This window comes from Pithys albifrons, chromosome 3 (assembly GCF_047495875.1).
Source record: "Pithys albifrons albifrons isolate INPA30051 chromosome 3, PitAlb_v1, whole genome shotgun sequence".
Taxonomy (NCBI): Eukaryota; Metazoa; Chordata; class Aves; order Passeriformes; family Thamnophilidae; genus Pithys; species Pithys albifrons.
Window position 1 is genome coordinate 89,398,486 of NC_092460.1, and position 21,966 is coordinate 89,420,451.

The following is a 21,966-nucleotide window of genomic DNA, read 5'->3' on the forward strand; positions in this document are numbered from 1 at the left end:
TTCTTGTGTTCATCATATTCTATTTATGACATCACATAACCTTTCATTTAACTGATTTCTGTTCTCTACAGTTTATATTGGTCCATCTTGCCTTAAATTCTGCTCAGGACGAGGACAGTGTACTAGAAATGGCTGCAAGTAAGTGTTATAATTCAGTACTTGTATTCAATTTCGGTCACATAGTTCACTTGGTGATGTCAAAGTTGAAGTGATTTTCATTTCAGTCCTTGCTTTTTTAGATGACTAAATATAAAACTAGCACAGCCTCCAGAATGCATAAAGCTCACTGGAGAGCTAAAGATCAATCTTTCTAAACAGCAATATGTTTAATACTTTTTTTATGATTTTTTTTGGTAGACAACCTTACTTCCAGTTCACCTTAAAATGGGCTACAGAGAACACTGATATGTCCGTGATGCATACTTTATACTGGGTTTACAGGCAATTTGGAATTGTATCACTTTTATATTAAAAGTTGGGAATGAATCATATTTTTAATAGTTCTAATATCCCATAACCTAACATACCTCAAGGACAGAAGATTAGCACTCCACTTTTTTCTGGTAGTCTGGCATGTTAAAAGGGTTCTACCCTAAAAAGTAAAAAGGTACTTACTCGAAACCAGTAAGCATATTCTAAATAGTGGTGTCACTACTTTTAGATATTAACAAGAGTGTGACCCATGGGGCATTCTGCTTTGTTGCTTAATTTCTTGTAATCACATCTAACATGCTATAGATAAAAGCAAATTCGTCATATTACATATGAACAACTGCAAATTATATTAGCAGGTTTTTTGTTCCAAAAATGAATAAAAATATTTCTGTATTGTGCTATGTGTAGATTGGTGGGGTGTTCATAACCACTTTTTTTAATTGGAAAAGTAAGTACTAGCTAAAAGAAATCATTGGCTACACGCTTTACCCAAGTAAAGTTCAAAGATGTTCTTGGGCCTCCTGTTTGAGAGGGACCCTGTGGGCATCTTCAGCTCATGAGCAGCTGCAGCCACAGTGTTGGTTTGACAACCAACAACAGGAAAAGAGGGGTCATTAGTTACACTCTTCAACCTTGCTTGCCCGCAGGTGCGACCCTGGCTTTTCTGGGCCAGCATGTGAGATGGCATCGCAGACCTTCCCCATGTTCATCTCGGAGAGCTTCGCCAGCTCCCGCCTCTCCTCCTACCACAGCTTTTACTCCATCCGCGGGGCTGAGGTCAGCTTTGGCTGTGGCGTCCTGGCCAGCGGCAAGGCCCTGGTCTTCAACAAGGATGGGAGGCGCCAGCTCATCACCTCCTTCCTGGACAGCTCCCAGTCCAGGTGAGAGGGAAGGAGGAGTAATGTGAGGCAAAGGAATTGGGGAGCCTCTCCCTTTCCAGCTACAACCTTCTCTATTAATAAGCTGATTGTTCCAGCAGGAGAAAAAGCTTTTAAAAAACTCCTAGTTCCATGTTTTATTGGTGATTTCATAGCCTTGCCTTTTCCCCTCCTACTTTGTAAATAACAGAGCCCAAAACAGACTGCAGGGAAGTTATCATACAGCTTGGGTGGAAAATATGAAATGTTAATATCAAACCTGAGTGTCAAAGCCAAGTGCTAATTAATTATTTATAGGCTGTGTTTATTTGACAGCTTGTGGCAACTGATTAGATCCATTCACTTTCTCTCCCTCCCCTTCAGTGCCTAATAAATAATTAAATGCTGTAATGATTGGCATTTTTTTAACTATACGTGCTACATTGCATTACTTGACAATGAAAACAAATCACACATACAAAACCCCATAACTGATATTTATCAAAATTTGCCTAGATTAAGAAGATCTGAAAACAACCTGGCTAGGGGGAAGAAAAAAAAAACCAAAAACCAGAACAAAAACAAACCATCCAACCAAACAAATTTCCCCCCACCCCCCCCCACCCCCCACCCCCCTCCTGAAACAGCAAAAAAACATTATGCAAATCATAGGCCACACATATTTATGTCGTTCTGATCCAGGTTCCTGCAGTTCACACTACGCCTGGGCAGCAAGTCAGTGCTGAGTACCTGCAAAGCACCCGACCAGCCAGGGGAAGGAGTGCTGCTGCACTACTCCTATGACAATGGGATTACCTGGAAACTACTGGAACACTACTCTTATCTCAACTACCATGAGCCAAGGTATGTGCAGAAATATTATGAGGTGTGTTATCCATGCAGTTATGCTGGTAGTCACTGTGATGTGTAGACTGAGTACACGGTGCAAGAGTGAGTGGAGTTAAGAGTTTTTATTCACACTGAAACTCACCACTTTTCCTTAAAATTTTGCAGCTGTTCTAGACCCATTTTGCCATTCTATATAAATGAATGCATGGATTTCATGGCATTCAGGTCTCAGGTGACTGGACAGAACAAGCCGAGGCATTGCAGGATGAAGGACAGAAATGTATTCATGGGAAATAGGAGAATGTCTTTTCCCATGGAAGCAGCCACTTGTAAAGAAAAATTAACATAAATTATTTGTAGCTTTGAAGCCATAGACACCTTCACTACACCATCATCTGGGATTAGGAGTTTGCAGGCAGCACAGGACAGCTGAGGCCAAATCTGACCATGAGGTTTCTGCAGGTTGTCAGGGATACTGCACCTGTTCCGTTAGGAAGGTGACTGCACGACCTCATGGCTGTGCCTGTGGGTTGGGCTCAGCGCCCTGGGAGGACCTGCTGGGGACTGTGCCTGAGAATGGCACAAATCAAAAAGAAGTTAAAGAGCTCATCTCATCTAGCAGCACCTATGTTTGATGTCAGATTAGAGAGGAATGTGTCTCATGTATTTAGAGATGTTCTTTACTGGTACAGTTGTGAGACCATCCACCAATTTTAACAGAGCAATTCAAAACAGCAGTGCAAAATCAGAAGTCTCCAGGAGTGCACCTGCACCAAAAACTCGGAACCATCTCTGCTGGATTTGTGTAAACCCACTCAAATCTGGCAGCATCCACCTTCACGGGGTCTTCTCATTAAAGCTGATGCTCTGCAAGGGGGCACAGGAGAGGCAGAACTAACAGTGGCATCACACACTCATTCCAGTAAGTCCACTACTGGCCAAGGGTGGCTTTGACCTGGGTATTGCCCCATGTCTTCTCTACCTCTCCATCAAATTCAAGGAAAACACCTGAGTCAGCTCCAGGAATGAGACTGTAAATAGCCTGCAAGTCACTTTAATTACTTATAACTTTCATTATTTATATTTATTGAGCTCAGATCAGTGCTCTTAAAAAAAAAATTAATTTTCACATCTTGTCAATAACTTAGTACAAAATTGCAATTTACAAAGTGTGATTAAGAATATTCTGATGGAAAAAAAGACTTGTAAAATTAAAAATATTTCCTGGGAGCTATAAGAAATATTCAAAAATCTGACAGGAGTGACTGTATTTGGTAAAAGTATATTGTATATGTTAATTTCTGAAGTTTTAAATGTTTCCAAAGGGAAGATGCTACAAACAGGAACACTTACCAGTCTTCTTAAATAAAAAAAGCCTTCCTTTATTATAATTGCATATATATTTTATATGGGCCTGTTCCTAATTCTTAGATTTAAGATGGCATCTGTAGAAATTATATTTCCCTAAAGGTTTTTAATATATAGCACTATGAAATTTTTATAATAAAAAGGAAAATACACATTCTGGCGACCGATTTGAATGAAATTTAAGATATAAATGTAATAAATTATATAGTTGCCACAGACTTTTTTTGTTTTTTGAGGTTAGCTATGAAATACAGTTTCCATTGTTCTGACAGGGCAAAGAGCTAAGTACAACATACACAGGTCAGAAAGGTTTTACCATGGGATAGATCTATAGTCCACTCTGGGTAGATAGAAAATGACAAACATATAAACCTGAAGATAATGCTGGCAATAATTACGATGCAGAACATGAAGCAAGCTTCACCTTTTATATTGTCTGAAAATATCAGCATTTTTAATAACATAGATGGACTGTTGCAAAGTTTGGCAATCAGTCTGTATCCAGGAATTTAATTAATCTTCAGTCATACAAAAATAATTATACATTTAGTGTTCCACTGAAAAGGTGCATTTAATCTGCTAACATTTGACAGCTGCATTTTTCTTCTGAGAAGAACAGTGGTGGCTTTTCAATATTAGGTATGCGCATAGCTTGAAAGAATGAGATCAGAGCAAAGGTCTCCCAGCTGGTTTTTAAGAAAACTAATAGTGGCTGGTAATGTTAGTAGGAACACTTTTCTTCTCTGCAGCAGAAAAGTCATTAGCAGGAATCCCCCTCCCTCTCCATCTATCTCCAACAAATCAAAGCCAGACAGAAGTTACAACTGCAGATGAAGTCTGGCTCTGCATACTAACATATGTGCCATACACAGTGGTTTACACCTACATTTTTAAATTGCATTAGCTTAATCCCCTGGGATGAGAAATTTATTTTAACATGTGTTAAATATTTTAACACCTGATACATTTATCAGTGCTGTATGTCATGATTTAGGATTTTCTGTATATTACTGTCAGTGAGAATTAGTGTCCACGTGGGTGAGCTTATGAGAGTTAAGGGAGAAAGGGAAGATGCAGGCATCAGAGGCAGCCACCTGAGGTGCAGGCATCAGAGGAGCAGAGAAATATGCCCAGGATTATAGCAGAGCATTAGCTCACACAATTGCCAAGTGCTTCACAGTGCCCACTGGACACAGTGCTTCTCCAAGCCAGGGTACCAGCTCTCCTCAGGCTCACATGGCAGACAAAATCATTGGTTCCCTCTAGCATCAGTAGCAACTTAGTGTCATTTGTGCCTTTAAAAAATTAACCCAAAAGTTCATCAAGTTGCTTCTTATTAGGGAAACCTTGGTAGAAAAGAAGTCCTTTTAGTTTATTCATGTGTCAGAGAGCAATGGGGCTTGGTCTTTCTCTTAGAAAGGTATGAAGTCATTCAAGCACGTTTGAGTGTAAAGGAAATGTATCCACCACACATAAAGTGTGTACAGCGCTGTTCCCATGCCACAGGGACACAGCAGCTGTCACCTCTGGTTGTCTCTAAACACTGCTCTCCCCAGCCTAGGGATGGCAGAAAGCTCCTAGAAACTTTCAGGACTTTCTGAGCACTTCCCATTTAGCCAAGCTGTTTGATGTTTTTCTGGTTAATGGAGTAACATATTCTACCTTAAAATTATTGTGACATTAAACAACAGTATTGTAAGTTTACTCTTGTGTAGTAAGTCATTTTTAAGAGTGTGGTTTTGCACTAAGAGCACTGTAGGCACAAGAGTCTTTCATGTGCAGAGAATAAAACATTATAACAGGAAGCTTATAAAGCCTTAAGTCTGAACAAAATTTCATGCTAAAGTAAAACGATGCTTCTGGTTTACCTGATTTATCATTTTATCCACATTTCCTCTAAGAGGGAGAGAAAAATATAAGCTATATGATGAGCTTGCCAAAAACCCTTTTGCCAACAAGTAATTGTAGCCCAATGGAGACAAATGTCCCTGTTGCCACTCTGTCTCAGTGTCTTGACATGGCTGTGTGGGGTACCAAAGTCCTAGTGATTTATGGAGCTTTCAAGAAGGTGTCATTGCTGTGGCAATTAATGCATGCTCCCTGCTGCAGTGTATGATAATTGCTCCTGGAAATTAGATATTACTCTTCATTTTCTTTGCAGTTTGTCAATGCTAGGTTTGTTGACATAGCTGCCATGACAAATCAAATGACCTTGTGTACCAGAAGCACCTGGGGCTCACCTCCAGTTGCATCTCTATGCAGCTACAAGACACATGTCTGCCATAAAAGGCTATACATAATCACACTATCTGACAAGATTACCTTTTCCATTTGAACGTAGCAATTCACAGGCATAGGTTCTTATAGGACAAGAGCACTGTGGGTGGGATGTCAATGCTGCACAGGAACCAGCGCAGATGTTTAGGAGATGCACAGGCTTAAGCTCTGCGAGGGGAGGTTTAGGTTGGAGAGAGTATTCAGGCGTTGGAGTGGCCTGCCCAGAGAGGTGGTGGATTCTCCGTCCCTGGAGGTTTTTAAGATGAGACTGGACGTGGCACTGAGTGCCATGATCTAATAGTCACAGTGGTGTTGGATCAAGGGTCGGACTTAATGATCTCAGAGGTCTCTTCCAACCCAGATGATTCTATGATTCTGTCTTCAGATCAGGAGAAAAGCCACTGAGTCTGAGAAAGTGGAGCTGGAATTATTAAGTCCTCATCAGCTGATCATTCCTTTGCTAATTTGTACCTTTAAGTTTACAGAGAGCTCCACAGTAGCAGAAAAATTTTAAAAATCAGTAGAAATTAATTTTGGTGGCTTTTGAACACTATTTTTCAGTAAGTACATTGATTTCCAAGAGAACTAACAATTCCCCTGTCCATGTCAGTGGTAGCAGCTATACCAGTAGATGCTAGAGTGTTTATGGGCTGAATCTAACCCATGATTTTTAGGGTCAGTAAGAAAAAATTACCATAAAATACAACCCCATGAAATTATTATAAACAGCAAATCTGTCAATAATAATTTTGTTTTCCAGAATAATTTCAGTGGAGCTGCCTGAAGATGCAAGACAGATAGGCATTCAGTTCAGATGGTGGCAACCATATCACTCCTCTCAAGGCGAAGATGTGTGGGCAATCGATGAAATCATCATGACCTCTGTGCTTTTCAACAGCATCAGTCTAGACTTCACCAACCTCGTTGAAGTCACACAGTCTCTGGGATTCTACCTGGGAAATGTTCAGCCCCACTGTGGACACGACTGGACTCTTTGGTGAGAAACACGTATTCTTTTCTGTTCTACTTTTGTTTTCCTTGTCTATTCATCCTCTTAGGGATCAAGTGACTTGCAAATGAGTCTATCTGGTAGCTCTTCAGAGTAATTGTTTCGCATCCTCACATTATGGACAAAAATAAGGTTGCTAATTTAATTGCAATTAGCAGTAAGTGTTTACACCCCAGTGCACAGAGACTTATGTTTGATGGGAACATTGAATGTAGCATTCTTTCCCCATAAAATATTTAAAGAATGTCTTAATAGAAACAGAAATTAGAAGTTTTTCATAATCTTCACTTAAAATCCAGTCAGGTTAATATGAGTAAGCAGGTAATGAAATAATCTGTTAAGTGCAGACTCTCAATATTTTCTAAGTGATGTTCAGATCTGTGTATGTAGCCATTAGATTACAATACAGATAGGAAAAGCAGCAGGCTGTGGGTAGAATAACATTAGCCATTTGTATTTGTCTGGTATTATATCCTTTTAGTCATTTACACTGTGATCAGCATTATGACATATTGCAGTTAGGCCTAGAATGTGCTGTGTATTTAGAAACAAAAGAAAGAAAACATCACCTGCCCCAAAGAAAATAAAGGCAAGAAAAGCAAAAGAAGTGCAAAACAAAGGAAAAAAGTCTGCTCGTATTGAATAAAAATAAGCATTTTCCATACAACATTAACATGCTTCACAAAAATAAAATTCTGGAGCACACAAGTGTAACAATTGGAATTAATACAAGGGAAGCTCAGTTTAAAAATCTGTGTTGTGATTAAAACAAAATAACAGTTTCATGCTAGTTTGATCAACCTATAAACCCAGTGTAGTTTTAATTGGCACAGATACATTTCTTTGGAGAAAGTACAATCACAGTAATTATAGAAAACCTCAAGAAAATATAAATTGTTTTAGTGTCCCCGTGGACACTCAGAGAAACACTGTTGGAATTTTATTAACAAGTATCTCTGAGCAATCTGATTTGACTTTCTGATCATCTGTCAAACTAAAAGGAGTTGGCTTAGCAGTAGGAACAATATCGAATGTGTTCTAGTGCTGATAATGAGGCAGTAGAAGCGCCATTAACCACTTTAATAAGGACAAGGAAGGTACTCACTGCTCATTAAAATGAAACAACATGTTAGGGCTCAAACTCTTTGCATCTTCCTCATCAAAGAGTTGGAATTGAAAGCCCTTTAATGACATTGTTTTCCCTCTCTTCTTTTAAGACCAACTTATCTTGGGGAGAAGGGTAGGTTGTTTAAGATAGCAGAGGTTACTCTGTTTTCCTCCTATGAATCTAAATCAGAATCAAAATAATAAATGCTAAGCTAAATTCTCCATCTTGTATATTGACTAAGATTTGTAGTGCTCAGTCAGAATAGAAATGTTGCACTTTCCAGGCATCAAATAAAGAATCAAAGCCTTTGCAGTATTTCCTCACTATTTATATATAAGTATTTTTCACTATCACTGGAAGACATGAACTCTATCCTTCACTGACCTTGTTTCTCTCAAGGGAAATTTTTAAACTTACACAAAGTCTCTACAAATGGTTGCTAGTTAAATTAATTATTGTTGGCTTTTCCCAGCTGTGAGTCCATTTGGTTCTCATTTTCTAACTCATGAGTTTCTATGAGCAGAGTATGCAGTAGCAGCACTGACACCATCCTCTTGAGAAAAGTCTGACAACAGCATTTTCATTAGTCCAACTATGGGAAATATGCTATAAATCATTTTGCAGGGTGTCATCCCCAGGCCCATTTTCATTGAATTGTCTTTAATTGTCTGTCAGGTCCCCATTTCTGCTTCAGAATCTGCAAACCTGAAACATTTATCCTTAAAATTGGAGGGGCATTTTTGGTTTATTTTTTAAGAGGCAGGTGTTCTTTCCTGTATCTGGCTTAATTTTAAAAAGAGAGGATTGTTGATACACATATGCTTTGAGCAAAGGTGATTTTTGAGTGCTTTTAATGGTCTGTGTCTGGAACAGTCACTTCATTGGATTGTCATCATCAACACTTGTTTCAGATTCAATCTTAGACCTTATTACAGCAAGTGTATTCATTATACTGAAGGGACTCCAGAACACAGAATGAAGTGTTTGATGATGTACATTAATTCATCACTTCTCCAAAATGCTCATATTCCAGCAAGGTTTTGAACCAAATGCCTCTGGAGTGTTACAGACTATTTACAGACACTTGCTGAAATGCATTTAAGTATTGATAAGGATGCTAACAATACATACATGTATATGTGTGTATGTATATATACACACACACACACATATATTCATCTGGACACAAATAAATTAGCTTTATACAAATAAACTGTCTTCAGTCAGATTACGACATCATGATTTAACTCCGTGTAGTGAACGATAGAGGTCCCACTGTCCCTGGAGAAGCCTGGGGGAGGACTGTAAATCTGCCACATCATGAACTATCTTTTTGGAGCAATGTAATACAGCGGTCCTACATCAGCTTGATAGTTTACCTGTGTTGAAAATGTTCTGTCTTTTAGATCAATTGTTACTCTGTAATATGCAGAAAATTTCTTTCAGGTAATCAACTTAATTACATTAATAAATTTAGGAATTATTTAGCATAGTAGGTATGATACAATACAAAAAGACAGAAATATCTCTTGCCTTTGATGGAAGCAAAGCTCAGGCTGGTGCAAGCATTTGGCTAACATGTCAATATTTTCGGTCAATGCAGCTTTACAAAACAAGCATCTGAGTGGCGTCTCAGTATTCCTAAAAGTACTGGCCTTGAAAATGTGGCAACTCTGGGGATCTCAGAGCAGTTTGGAGCAATGCAGGTTGGCTGACATTGACTGTGATACCATTCCCAGAAGTACCAATTAGTTGGCAGTGCTTGGAGGGAGAGCGATTGTTCTGAGGGCACCTATGGGTATTGTGTTCCTGTGCCTCTGCAGGTCTAATTATATACGTGCCAGAAACCAACTCACAGCAACATATTTATACAAAAATGAAGCCTCTGTATTCTCATTTCTGAAGATTTTTTAGTTAATTACTGTTACGCCAGGGACATTACTTCATCTTTTGCAAAATCTGGAAACGTATTCCAGCTGTGTGGCTCCCAGAACAAAGAAAATATCTGGTATTGTAGGAGAAGAGCATACCCCTAACCATCTTCATGAGAGATCTGGAGAGCAAATAAGTGGCAAGTAAGGTGGAGCCCCCACCTTTAATGGTACTCCTGTTCATCTGGAGACAATATGTGGATGATAAAGGACTTTCTGAACCTATAATGTGATTTCCTCCCCTTAAAAGAGCTTCTTATTGAGTATCACAGATTGTCTTCATCTCAACACTAGCTTCCTTTTTTATGTTTCTTTAATATCCATTTTAAAGGCTGGTTTGACTTTTTAACCATGCTTACTTAATATACTATATACAATATCCTGTGGCTAAATTATTAAATTAAAATTAATATTAAACTTAAAATATTTTAATCATGACCTGAATGCCACCAGAAAGAAAATGTTAGAGTTTGGGGTTTATTTCTCATTTTACATGAGTAATACTGAACATGGGAATTTTTGTGAAGACAAGTGAAAAATGTAACATTTTATTCTTTGTGCTTATGCTGAGTACCAATCCTTCTCTTGTCTTCTGTTACTTTGGGAAGACAAATTCTGGGCAGATGCTTCATCAGACTGCTTAGTTTCAATACCTTTACTCCGTTCTGATGAGTTTTAGGTGGCTGTGTTGTGTCGTGCCTAGGTCTATGTGTACAATGCCAAATCATTTTCCAAAGCATTGCTACATGTACCTTTCAGCTGATTACACTGCACATGGCTGACTGATGCCTGAAGAGCCTGGTTGTATCAGCACAGATTTCCCAGGAGGGCTTCTGTAAAACTGTGCTTTCCCACATCAACCATGAAATTTCAAGCTGCTTTGTAGGAATTAAAACTGTGTCAGACAAAATCAGCTTTAGCTTTTAAATTTGTGGATTTTTGTCATTTTGAAAAGTACAAGATAAAGTTTGTAAGAAAAATAAATTCAGACATTACCCACACAAATTCTTCTGAGATGGATTCAGTTCTAACCATGAAGCCACAAACCACAGGTTGTCAGCTGGGCTGCTGCTGAGTGGACATTATATCCTTTGCTCAACTTAAAATCATCCTTCCCGTTGAGAAGAAAAACACTGACAACACCAACTGAAAGAGCAAAGAGATCAGATACAGTTTTCCAAGACAAATTACTGCTTTCTGGTCCAGTTGTCCATGACAAAGCCTTGCAGTGAAAGGAGTCCATCCACAGTCAGTTCAGGTGATGATCAACAAAGACTAGGTAGTTTCCTGTGGTGTCATGAGTTGGGTCATCTTCAGAGAGAGTAAGGTCAGAGAGGGGAAAGCAGCCTGCATCTTGACCTGTGCCAAGCAACATCAATTTGATAATGGCAAAACTAATGTCAGCTTTCAGTGATTTCTTCTAAAGCTTTAAGGCAAGATGCTGACATTTATGGCTTAAGTGCTCTCCCTAGAAAGAACTCTAGAAAATGGTGTGGGTCACTGAATTAAGAGAGCTAAGTGACTCTGACTTGTATTCCATGTCCTCATACTCACTTTGTCATGACTTTGAATTTTACAGAAGTACAAGCTAATATGTTCTATTGTACTGTATTTAAAGATTAGGATTTCTTATTTAAATGATAAACTGTAGCTTATTCAGTCATAAGAACAACTAGATTAATCTCTTCATCACCAGTGTACTGAATATAGTTTTTTTATTTCTGCATGATGATTTGCGGTGATTTTCTTTAAAAAGAGCCAATCCCTATCCTAGATGATTCACATTTAAGAATAGTCTTAGAAAATATTGAAGCCGAAAGGACTACAGTACTTCTGAAGACACTAAGTAAATATCTCAAAATAAGGGAGGCATTTTTCATTCTATGTGAACTTTCATTAAAAAGCTATGTTTTAAAGGCTAGTGCAAGATTCAAAGTTTAAGTTGTTACTACTTCCTCCTTATGCCTCTTCATTTGGGGTTTTGATTTTGGTTGGTTAGGCTTTTTTCTTTTGAAAGTGCATAGAAGAAAAACCTGCCTTTAAAATTAAATAACCTTGTAAATTTAGACTATATATTATGTTACTATGTGTGTGATAGCTGGGTACCTTGTAACATGTATGTGTATATGTGTGTTCCAAATATTACTATGGTTCTCAATCAACTGGATAATATAACTCTTATATCACTATATCCTACAGAAAAGAAGCTGAGGATAGAAGATATTAATTCTGAACCACAATCAAAATTCAGTGAATGCATTGAATACAGGATCACTTGAAAATAAATTGAATGAAAAGTCTATGTAAAAAGAATATATTAAACTAGATCCAGTGTATCTTTACTGTCCCAGTATTAGAATGAAATTACAGCTCTTACTGTGGCATGACCTTAGGCAATGGACACTCCTGGAATGAATTTTCTATATGTTGTTTTTTCCTTATATTGCCCTTTGCTTGATCCTAACTTGATCCTTAATACAAAGAGCATATAGTAAGAACTAAAAGAATAATTCAGTGTTTCACATTCTGGGATACATCAAGGCCTTCCTGGTAATTTGCAGAAATACCAACAGAAAGATTCTTCTGTGCATGGTTTCATCCCATGTGCCAATCTGTAGAACACAGAAGGGAGCATCCCTGCATTTAGCCCAGAACCATTCATAATATTCCTTTCTGAATTATTTTGTGGATAGATCCTGACTCCTTATATCTCTCAGTTTTACAGGAGATTCAAAGTTAGCTTCCAGCATGCGCTACGTGGAGACCCAGTCCATGCAGATTGGAGCTTCGTATATGATACAGTTCAACTTGGTGATGGGCTGTGGTCAGGCATTTACTCCTCATATGGACAACCAGGTGAAACTGGAGTACTCTACCAACCATGGCCTCACATGGCATCTTGTTCAGGAGGTGAGGCTGGCAGCGAGGACTTTGGTCTTCCATAAACTCTTAGTATCTGAAATACACTTCTGGCATTGAACAGAGAAAGGTGTTTTCCTCTATCACCTTTCAATAAAGACATTCTCAGTTGGAATCAGTCACAATTACAAATAGAGCTGTTTAAACTGCTCTTCATAATACTTGGAAGAAAGGTATCTGAAAGCCAAAAATAAAAACTGTGACAGGAATGGACCAAGGCTGAGAAAATAGCTGGGGCACAGTTAGACAGAGCTACAGGGTAATGGCTGAGATCTTTCCTGTGCCAGTGCTTTGTTTTCCTAAGCAAAATGCGTGTACTGTTTCCTGGAATTAAAATGGCTAGAAATTCTTTCTGCCCTTGTGCGCAGCCCTTTCGTAAATGGAAAGCGCATTCCTTGAGGGGATTGTAATGTAGAGACTTTCATCTCCCATCCCTGGTTCAAACACAGTACAGGGCCATAATGACCGGCTGTTTCCCCCACTCTGCTGGAAGTGCAAATAGCAGTGTTGGCTGCTATTTCCCCCGTGTGGCTCAGCCTGTCTCAGCACAAATGTGAGTAGTGCATTTGGCCATAATTTGTGCTTTTGTTTTCCCTCTTAGATCAAAAGCTGGACTTTCCCTGGCCTCAGGGTGAACTAACCAAGGTCCTTGGGCTGCCTCTGAGCAGGTTCAGAGGGTGTCAGGGAACTTACCCTAGTGCCATTTCACTGCCTGCTCTGCAGGCTCACAGAAGGATTTGTATGTCAAGTTCCACATCTTCTATGAGCAATTAAAGCTTTGCCTGGTTACCCTTTGCCATATTGTGTTTTGCCCCATTTACTATGGTGGGCAGAATAGAGAAATGGCGATAAATGAATTTTTAAACTTTGTAAATCTAAATAATGATTTCCTACCTTAAACAGAATTCAGAGGAGAACTATAAATCCTGTATTTCAGACACTGTTCATGTCTTTTATACCTAGCAGGCATCACCATGGTGTGCAGGGTGGTTGTTTGGGGTTTGTGGTTACCATCAATGGAAGATCAGTTGCCTTCAGATTTCAGTGCTACTTTCCTTGCTCAGTGGAGCTGAGTTCAGAGAGAACAGCCAAATCGTTTTTCTCACACCACCCATGTTCCTGTGATAAAAGAGTATTTGTAGTATATTTCAAGGACAAAATCTGGCAAATAAACAAAACACTAATTAATTAAAATGTTTGAAAGTTTTGCTGGCTTTGCAAGCACTGATCAGATAGTGTTTTGTATGATCTTTTACGGGGGATGAATCAATGAAAAGTGTTTGAAAATTGCTGGAAAGGAAACTAAGCCTTTAGAAAATCTGCTAAAAAGAAACCCCCAACAAAACAAAATAAAGTCTCAGATCTTCATTTAATACTTTAAAATATTTGAGCAGTAAATTTCTCTGTAAAATAATAGATTCTGCCCTTGATCAAATTTAATATATAACTATTAGTGTATAATTTAACTATATAAATATTCTTAATTGCCATAACTGGTGTAGAGAACCACTGTTTTAGTTTTAGAGCAAAGTATTCTACTTGCATAAGCAGCTGTCTTTCCCCATCTCACCTGATACCCCTCACAGGGGTGAGCACAGCAGTGAACAGCAAAAGGCTCTCAGGCATGTGGGGACAGTCAAGAAATGGTGTGATGTGGCAGAAGGGAACTCTCTGAGTGGGTAGCTAGAACAAGATCATGTAGGTTGGTAATAGCTTTCAAGCACTTTATTAATACCTCATCAAAACCATAGCACAAACCTCTACTGTGCTATGATAGATAGAAGATAGATAGATAGATAGATAGATAGATAGATAGATAGATAGATAGATAGATAGATAGATAGATAGATGTGTATATATATGTATATATATATACATATATATAAATTAATGGAATATAGCAGAAAAAACTAGAGTAACATGGGAAAGGCAGTTCTAGAAAACAGTAAGAAGTTGGGATAGTGGACTTCATTTATATTTAATATTAAAAAGATATGATAATGATCATATTTTCTGATTAGAAAAAAGCAAATTTGGTGAACAGACCTCACTAGGAATCTGAGTTAAATGCAGAAATCATCATAAGAGCAGGAATGGGGAATTTACACCACTTGCTGTAGGTGTCAGAGAAAAGACCACTGCAGAGCACGGGAAGGGCCTCTGGGTGCAGCTCCAGCAGGCTGTGGTTGAGCGCTCTGGTGTGGCTCTGTCTGTTCCCACTGCTGCTCCCCACTGCAGGTGGAAAGTGTGGGCACAGCCAGCATGCCCAGGCAGGGGCTCACAAAGAGGTCTCTAAAATGACTGGCATAATGTCATGGAGGTCAGGAGGTCACTTTCATAGACTTACTCCACAGTGGTCTTGTAGGCTTTCTTCACAGTCTGAGCTAGATGTTGGGGTGAAAATAGTGAAAAAACCCAAGCTACCCAGCCTCATGGAGGAAAGCAAAAGTCACTAATGCTAAACTCTGAAATAGGGGTTTTCTCCATCTTTAATTGTATTACTAGTTTTCTGAGAAATTTCTCTGCATCATGCCACGATTTTTCTGCTTCTGGGTATTTCTTTCCAGTATCTGGACTCAGACAAACTCCTGTTTCTGCAAATATTTAACCTTTCTTTCTGTTCCTGACTATTTCTTAACACTAAATCTGATTTTGAAATGTTTTACTTTAAGGAATGTCTTCCCAGTATGCCGAGCTGTCAGGAGTTTACATCAGCAAGTATTTACCACTCCAGTGAATTTACTCAGTGGAGGAGAATCACTGTTCTTTTACCACAGAAGACTTGGTGAGCATGTAGTTCTTTAATTTTTGGGGGGAGTATAGATAATTAATCTGTTTTTAAATTGCTACATGACACAGATCACGTCCTCTGTAGGTCCTACTCCAGCCAATAGGTGGGGTGTCAGTGCTAACCCAGTTGCAGGTATTTAACATAAAAATGCATTCCTTACATAACTAGAGAGTGAAATGTTGGTGAAGTCATCAGAAACTATTGTTTAGGATTGTTTTTAATTCATATTCTGACTTCTAATAAAGTTCAGACCTGTTCAAAAATAGTGGTGCTTGTCTATAAATGCCCCACTGGAGGAAGGCTTTATTTGGATTGTTAGTTTTTATTTTGCACATTCCTTATTGTTTACATCTTCAGACCAAAGCCTTCTGTAAACAATAGTGAATGATTCATTTCTGGGAATTTTTTAACTCTTGTTTCTTTTTATAGCATGTTTTAAAAAATAACATTCTCTTCTGCAAAAAACAGCAACAAAAATTAACAGAATGCCTTACCCTATTCATCCTATTTTAATCCAACTTGGTTTGCCTGCCTTAAATTTTTTATTTATTAACTAGATGATTTCTTTCATTGTTTCTTTTAAAATCTTTATTATAACATACAAAAAATTTGTCATAAATCCCAATAATCTTCAGGGCTTTTCTTCATTTGAGGATTTAATTATTCCAATTAGAGTTACATTTTGCTTATGCTTGACCTGAATCCATCACAGCATTTGCAATGAGAGCTTGCTCAGATTAAGTTACCATTGTATTTCCACATCCTTCTTTTTTTTTTCCTTTCTCCACGGCCTCAACACAACCTATTTCCATCAATCACACCACAATTATACCTTCTTTCAACACACTGGCCATTTTTACTGTACAGCCAATATTCAGAATTTCCTATTTTCAGGCAAAACATCAAGGGCAAATATTGAATCCTTCAAACATATCAGATCAGATAATACCAAATGGCACAAGTAAATCTACAAATAACTGCTTTGTAGTTAGATTATAATGTACTAAATCTTACCTGCCGTTATGTTCCTACCAGTTGCAAAATTTGTGGTTCACATAGGCACTTAGGAGTTTAAAGAATGTATACAATTTTTCAGGTTACACTCTAAAGTAGGTGGTTATTCTTAAATTTATTTGTAAGATATATACTGTACTCAAAGTTGTTATTATCTATTATGTATTTGATAGTAATACCAATGTTGTGGGCCTTTTTTTCTTTAGAATTTACTAATTTTTCTCAGCATATGAGGTGACAGAAGCAAATAATTTCATTTTAATTTAGGAGACTGTGGGGAGAAATTACAATGAAGTAATAGCCGGGTTCCTGTTTTCTGCTGCACACAAATCATAAATATTTCACACTCTATCTTTTATCTGAAGGGATTCCTGTCTGTTAGTAGAGTTTTGTTTGTAATTAAGGTACAAATTACCACTGAACATTTCTTTGCTCTTCATAGAGCACATTTCTTGTGTTGTGTTTTGCTATGGTGTTATCAGGGTGAAGAGAAAGATTGGCTACATGTTCCTGACCAAAATCAATCTGAGGCACCAGATGCATCTCAGCCATTTACCCGTCTTTTTAACCCTCCTTTCCACTGGCAAGGAGCAGGCTGAGGGCTCAGTAGTTCCTTTGGGCTGAGATTGGGAAGGGATATTTTGTACATTTTTAAAGCACACTTCTTAGCAGAGGGCAAGTTTCTGCCTCTCCAGAACCTGGGCCTTACTGGTGAACATCTGATGTGCAGCTCTTCACTGCCAGCCCAGCCACACCGAGGGCATCCTGCCAGGTGGCTGGTAGCAAATATGCTCTGTAGGGCTCTCCTGTGGGACTCCCTCCCTCCCTCTCCTATCCCTTTCCCCACTTGTACTCCACTGCAACAACCACCCATGGACCCAATCTTAGTAATGGCCAGGAAGAACAGTGCAGATGGGGAGAGCCAGGTCTGCTGCCTTCCCAAAGCTGGGCTGAGGGGAAGGGCACTCAGGGGACCTTGCTTCTGCCTCACCCCCTCAAGACAAAGGCTGCCAAAGACACAGCCTGCCCTGTGCTTACTGCGCAGGAAAACAAATCACCTAAATGAGGATTCAGGAATGTCTCCTTAGCCTTGCTCCGGCTCTTGGTAGCCTGGACTTGCCCTCACAGCCCTGCTACGCTTGCTGGAGTTTTTACCTCTGCGTGCACAGCTCTTAGCTGAGGGTCTGCACCTTGGGTGAATGGGCAGTGTCAAGCTGTGGCACTGTGCCGATGCAGCTGGAAAATTGTTCAGTAAAAGCACCTATTTCCCTTGTAAAGCTTTCTGGGTGTGCTGGTATTTCATCACATCTGTAGATGTTCTGCATCTGGCAGGCATGATTTTGCAAGGTCCCTGTGCTATCTGAGATTTGGAATGTTAGGAAATCTGCTGTAAGAGTGAGACTTGTATTGAAGAAATTACATGTATGCACCTGCCTGCTGAAATTGTATTGTACTTGAACTGAACGTTTCTAACACTGATGAAAATTAATTTCAGTTTTATGAGAGGCGTTTGCATATGAACAGGCCTTAATGAGATACAAGCAGCTGTCAGTTGCTGACTTCATAAACAAATCAACACCTAATGACTGAATGAGAGCTCCAGGATAATTGGGTAAATGTAATTATGGTAACTCAGAAGGTAGCAAATATAATTTTATCAGCCACAAATTTGCAGTAGATCGTTAGGGTTTTTAGTATCAGGAGGGAAGGCAATGACTTTATTTTAACTTACATATCTGGAAAATTTTATAACAGAAAGATCATCATTTCACTTGCAGTACTCCTGGGACATGATTTCTTGTGCTTATGTAAAATGTCACACAACAACAATGACTTTTATTTGACATCAACCTGACTTAGATATAATGTCATAAGAAAGCCAGATTGCCTTCTAGTAGCATTAAAAAACAAGGGGGGAAAGGGAAAATTATGAGGAAGTAGGGAGGTTTATTTTGCTTGTAAGAAATGCTTTCATAACTCCTCGGTGTTGCACTTACCATTTCAATACGTGCCCAAATGGTGGCTGTCCAGAAAACCAGTATTTTATCACTGAGAATGCAGCTGACACTCATCTCCTTATTCTCTTCTCTTAATTAACATGGCTTTTTTAAATTGTTGATTAACATTTTTAACAGCATAATCCTCTTAAGCTGTTGTTACCTTGAGGTGCAGAGCAGCCTTGGAAAGCTTTCAAAAAGAGTGAGCAGGACCGGCTTTTCAGCAGCGTTGCTTTTGCAGTTGCCAATTCAGCCTAACACCCATTATCCCTCACCCGGGGAGGCATCCAGATCCCTGAGATCTTTACGCGGGACCAGGGCAGCAAGTGGGTGGGACGGCGAGGGCAGCCCCTTGCCCCGCAGCATCTCGGGGACCACGGGACTCCCGCGGAGGCAAAGCTACCCCCGGGGAAAGCTCTCTGTCCGCAGATAAAAATAAGCCCTTCCCGCTGGGATGTGGCTCCCCGGGGACCGCCCCAGCCGCTACACCTCTGTTTCGGCCACGTGTTCATCTCCAGGAGGTAAAGAGCCTACTCCCTTCCTCCCTGCCCTTAAATGACAGAAATAAACCTCCTGCAGTGGCTGCATTTCTCTGGGGGAACTCCTAACGAAAGGAGAAGAGCACACCCTTGGCTTGACGTGCAGACAACACTGGGACTCGCGGGGGTAGCGGGAGCCGCCCCAGCAGCGTGTGGCCCTGTGCTCTGCGCCTGGCAGGTTGGCAGGAACGGGAGGAGGAGACCGCCAGAGAAACACTTTTCTCAGGTGAAACCCACACAAGCCCCAGCAAGGGCTGTTGGTCCCGGTGTGAGCTCTGTGACTTGGAGCGCGGTAACAACCCTGGGAACAGCCGCACAGTGGAGCTGCACAGGGATATATGTGGGGCTCCGGCTGTGGTGCCCCCTGGGCACAGAGGTGTTCTCCATCATTACACAGGGCTGGGCTGTCGCCACTGTTTGTGTGGGTCGAGTGTGAGCCTTGTGCCCCAAAACCAGCTGTGCTGCACCTGCACAGCAACCCTGCAGGATCATTTGCACTGTACAGCGGCCAGCGAGAGGCCAAGGCAATGCCATCAATACCACACCATGCAGCACCAGGACTGTCTTTAGGGGGCACCACCACACCACGGTGTCAGTCACCATGAGACTTCCATGGCATGTAACATTATAAATCTCCCCCACTTTGCTGTAAGTACCCCTGGGCTGCAGGGTCTCACACCCTACCACTACCCATACACCATCCCTGCTGAAACACTGGAGATGTCCAGCCACAGTGCTCTCCTTCCTGTGACCTGGGAAAACAACTTGACACAATTTTATTGTGCTGGGAGTTTGTGGAGGTGTGGTTTTGCCTGCTCTAACACCATTCTTTGGTTTCGGTATTGTTATTTTCCTCAGCACTCATTAGAGTTAGCACCAGCCTGCTCTTTCCAGTGCCTACAACCTCTGTCAGGGCTTCAGGGCTCTCTGTGGTGCCATTGACACTCTGTAGCAAACACAAACCTCACTGTGGAGGTGATTTCCTGCCTTCAGAGGACTCCAAAAATAAATAAATTGTGGTGAATATTGACTGACCATTCTGCCCACGCAAGCCTAGGAAGCACTTCATGTGCAGATTGCTGGCATTGTGCACTTTTAATGGATAATTCATAGCTCTTGTAATGTAACCCATCAATACATTATATCCTGAGGGATTATTTAATCAGCATATCTGCCCCTGCAGATTAACTCTGTGTGCTGTAAAAATGCTCACAGTATTTGTGATATCAAACAGATACTTAGAACAGACAACAAGGATAATTTCCATTAAAAATTGAGCCCTGGGGCAGCTTCACTTATTTTTTTAAAGAAATTCAAAACTGGTGTTTTAAAAATTTCTCCACACATGTACTAAACTTCTAGCATGTAACTGCGTGGTTAACTGCTCTGCCACAGGGTCCACTTTATCTGCTCAGGCCTGCTCTTTTTTTCACTTCCATACGTGCGAGCAGGTGGCTCAGCCACTTTTACAATATTCATTTTAATAAGTCTTATTCTACATAAATTATTGAGGGTGGGGAAAGTGCTTTTTATCTTAAATTAGAGTAACAGCATTCTGTCCTATGCCATTAACGTTACCATATGGCTCAGAAATAAGCTAGAAAAGAAGTTTTGTATAGGAACCACCTGCTTCTCATCCTCAGCTCCTCCAACCAGCCCTTGGCCAGACACAGGCCTGTCCAAATTCAAAATCTGATTTTATAGTTCTCAGTCAGCCTTGCTTTCTCTGTCCTACCCCTCCACAGCTCTGTGCTGCAGCCTCAGTGCGCACATTGTCCCCATTACCCCTTTTTCCCAGACTCATCATTCCAGCACAGCTCCTTTTGCTCCGTCATGATGAACAATTTCCCATCTTTGTTTCATTTCACATGCAATATAATTTTTTAGTCTCTTTCTGGCACAAGCATCAGGTGGAGGATCTCTGCATCCACCATCTGGGAGTGGCCACTTGCCAACATCTGTAACCTGTTGGATGTGCACAGTTTGGCAGGGCAGCTCAGAAAGGCTTGATAATGACAATTGCTTTTCTTGTGATTCAGTTCCTTCTTCAGCCTTGGTTTTTGAGGATGGTGGATGTCAGGCTGGGCTTGGCTGGCAGAAGTCACACTTTTCTCATTGGACAATGTCCTAGAGGGTCAACAGCAAGAATTTTTTAATAAATAATATTACCTGACTTCACTGTAGTAAAGAAAAATAAGCTGTTGAAGATAAACTATTTAACTAGAAAGTAGAAACTACAACAAGGGTGTATGCTTGAAGGATATTGCAAGTATTCAGAGTTTAGTTAGGTAAGAAATTTAATTCTGTAATACCCCACCACAAACCTTGGGTGTTACAGATTTTGAGTTGTCACCCAGGAGCAAGCTATTTGCAGTGTCGAAAAAATAGGTGCTGTGAAACAGGGTCTTTGTCAAAAACCTGTGATCTCATTATCACCTGTGATCTGTGAACTAAATGAAGTTTAGAATCATCGTGGCAAAAAGAATTTTTTACATCCAAGAAAAAACAGTCAACTATTGTTGAATGGAAATAGATTGTATTCAAAGGGGAGAAATGCTTACACTTGAGCTTTAATAATTATCTAAATAATTAGTGTCAGGAGAAATCTGTTTTCACAACTTAGGACCTGTTGACTGTGACCAAAAATTAAAAACCAAAGTCGTGCTCTAAATCCACCTTTCTAGTATTGCAACCATCACAGAATGGCACTCAATAAAAATCCAGTAATACTCATTGTGAAGCTTACTTTCAAACAATGCTCAAAATCCCTGTAACACCTTTGTAGGCTTGCTCAGAAATGTCATCAATGACTGGAAAGTCCATTACATAGCTCTGTGCAGCCAGTGGCATCATCTAGAAAGTTAATTTACAA

At 39.9% G+C, this 21,966-nt stretch overlaps 1 protein-coding gene across 2 annotated transcripts in view; it reads left to right on the forward strand.

The window, feature by feature from the left end:
- The window catches only part of RELN (reelin), a 281,484-nt gene that overhangs the window by 182,258 nt on the left and 77,260 nt on the right, over positions 1-21,966 (forward strand). For both annotated transcript variants that reach the window (XM_071552669.1, XM_071552670.1), the window contains exons 17-22: positions 72-138; positions 1,083-1,316; positions 1,995-2,156; positions 6,547-6,783; positions 12,552-12,744; positions 15,426-15,538. In XM_071552669.1, coding sequence (XP_071408770.1) covers positions 72-138; positions 1,083-1,316; positions 1,995-2,156; positions 6,547-6,783; positions 12,552-12,744; positions 15,426-15,538 — 1,006 coding nt within the window. The remainder of the gene's footprint in view (positions 1-71; positions 139-1,082; positions 1,317-1,994; positions 2,157-6,546; positions 6,784-12,551; positions 12,745-15,425; positions 15,539-21,966) is intronic.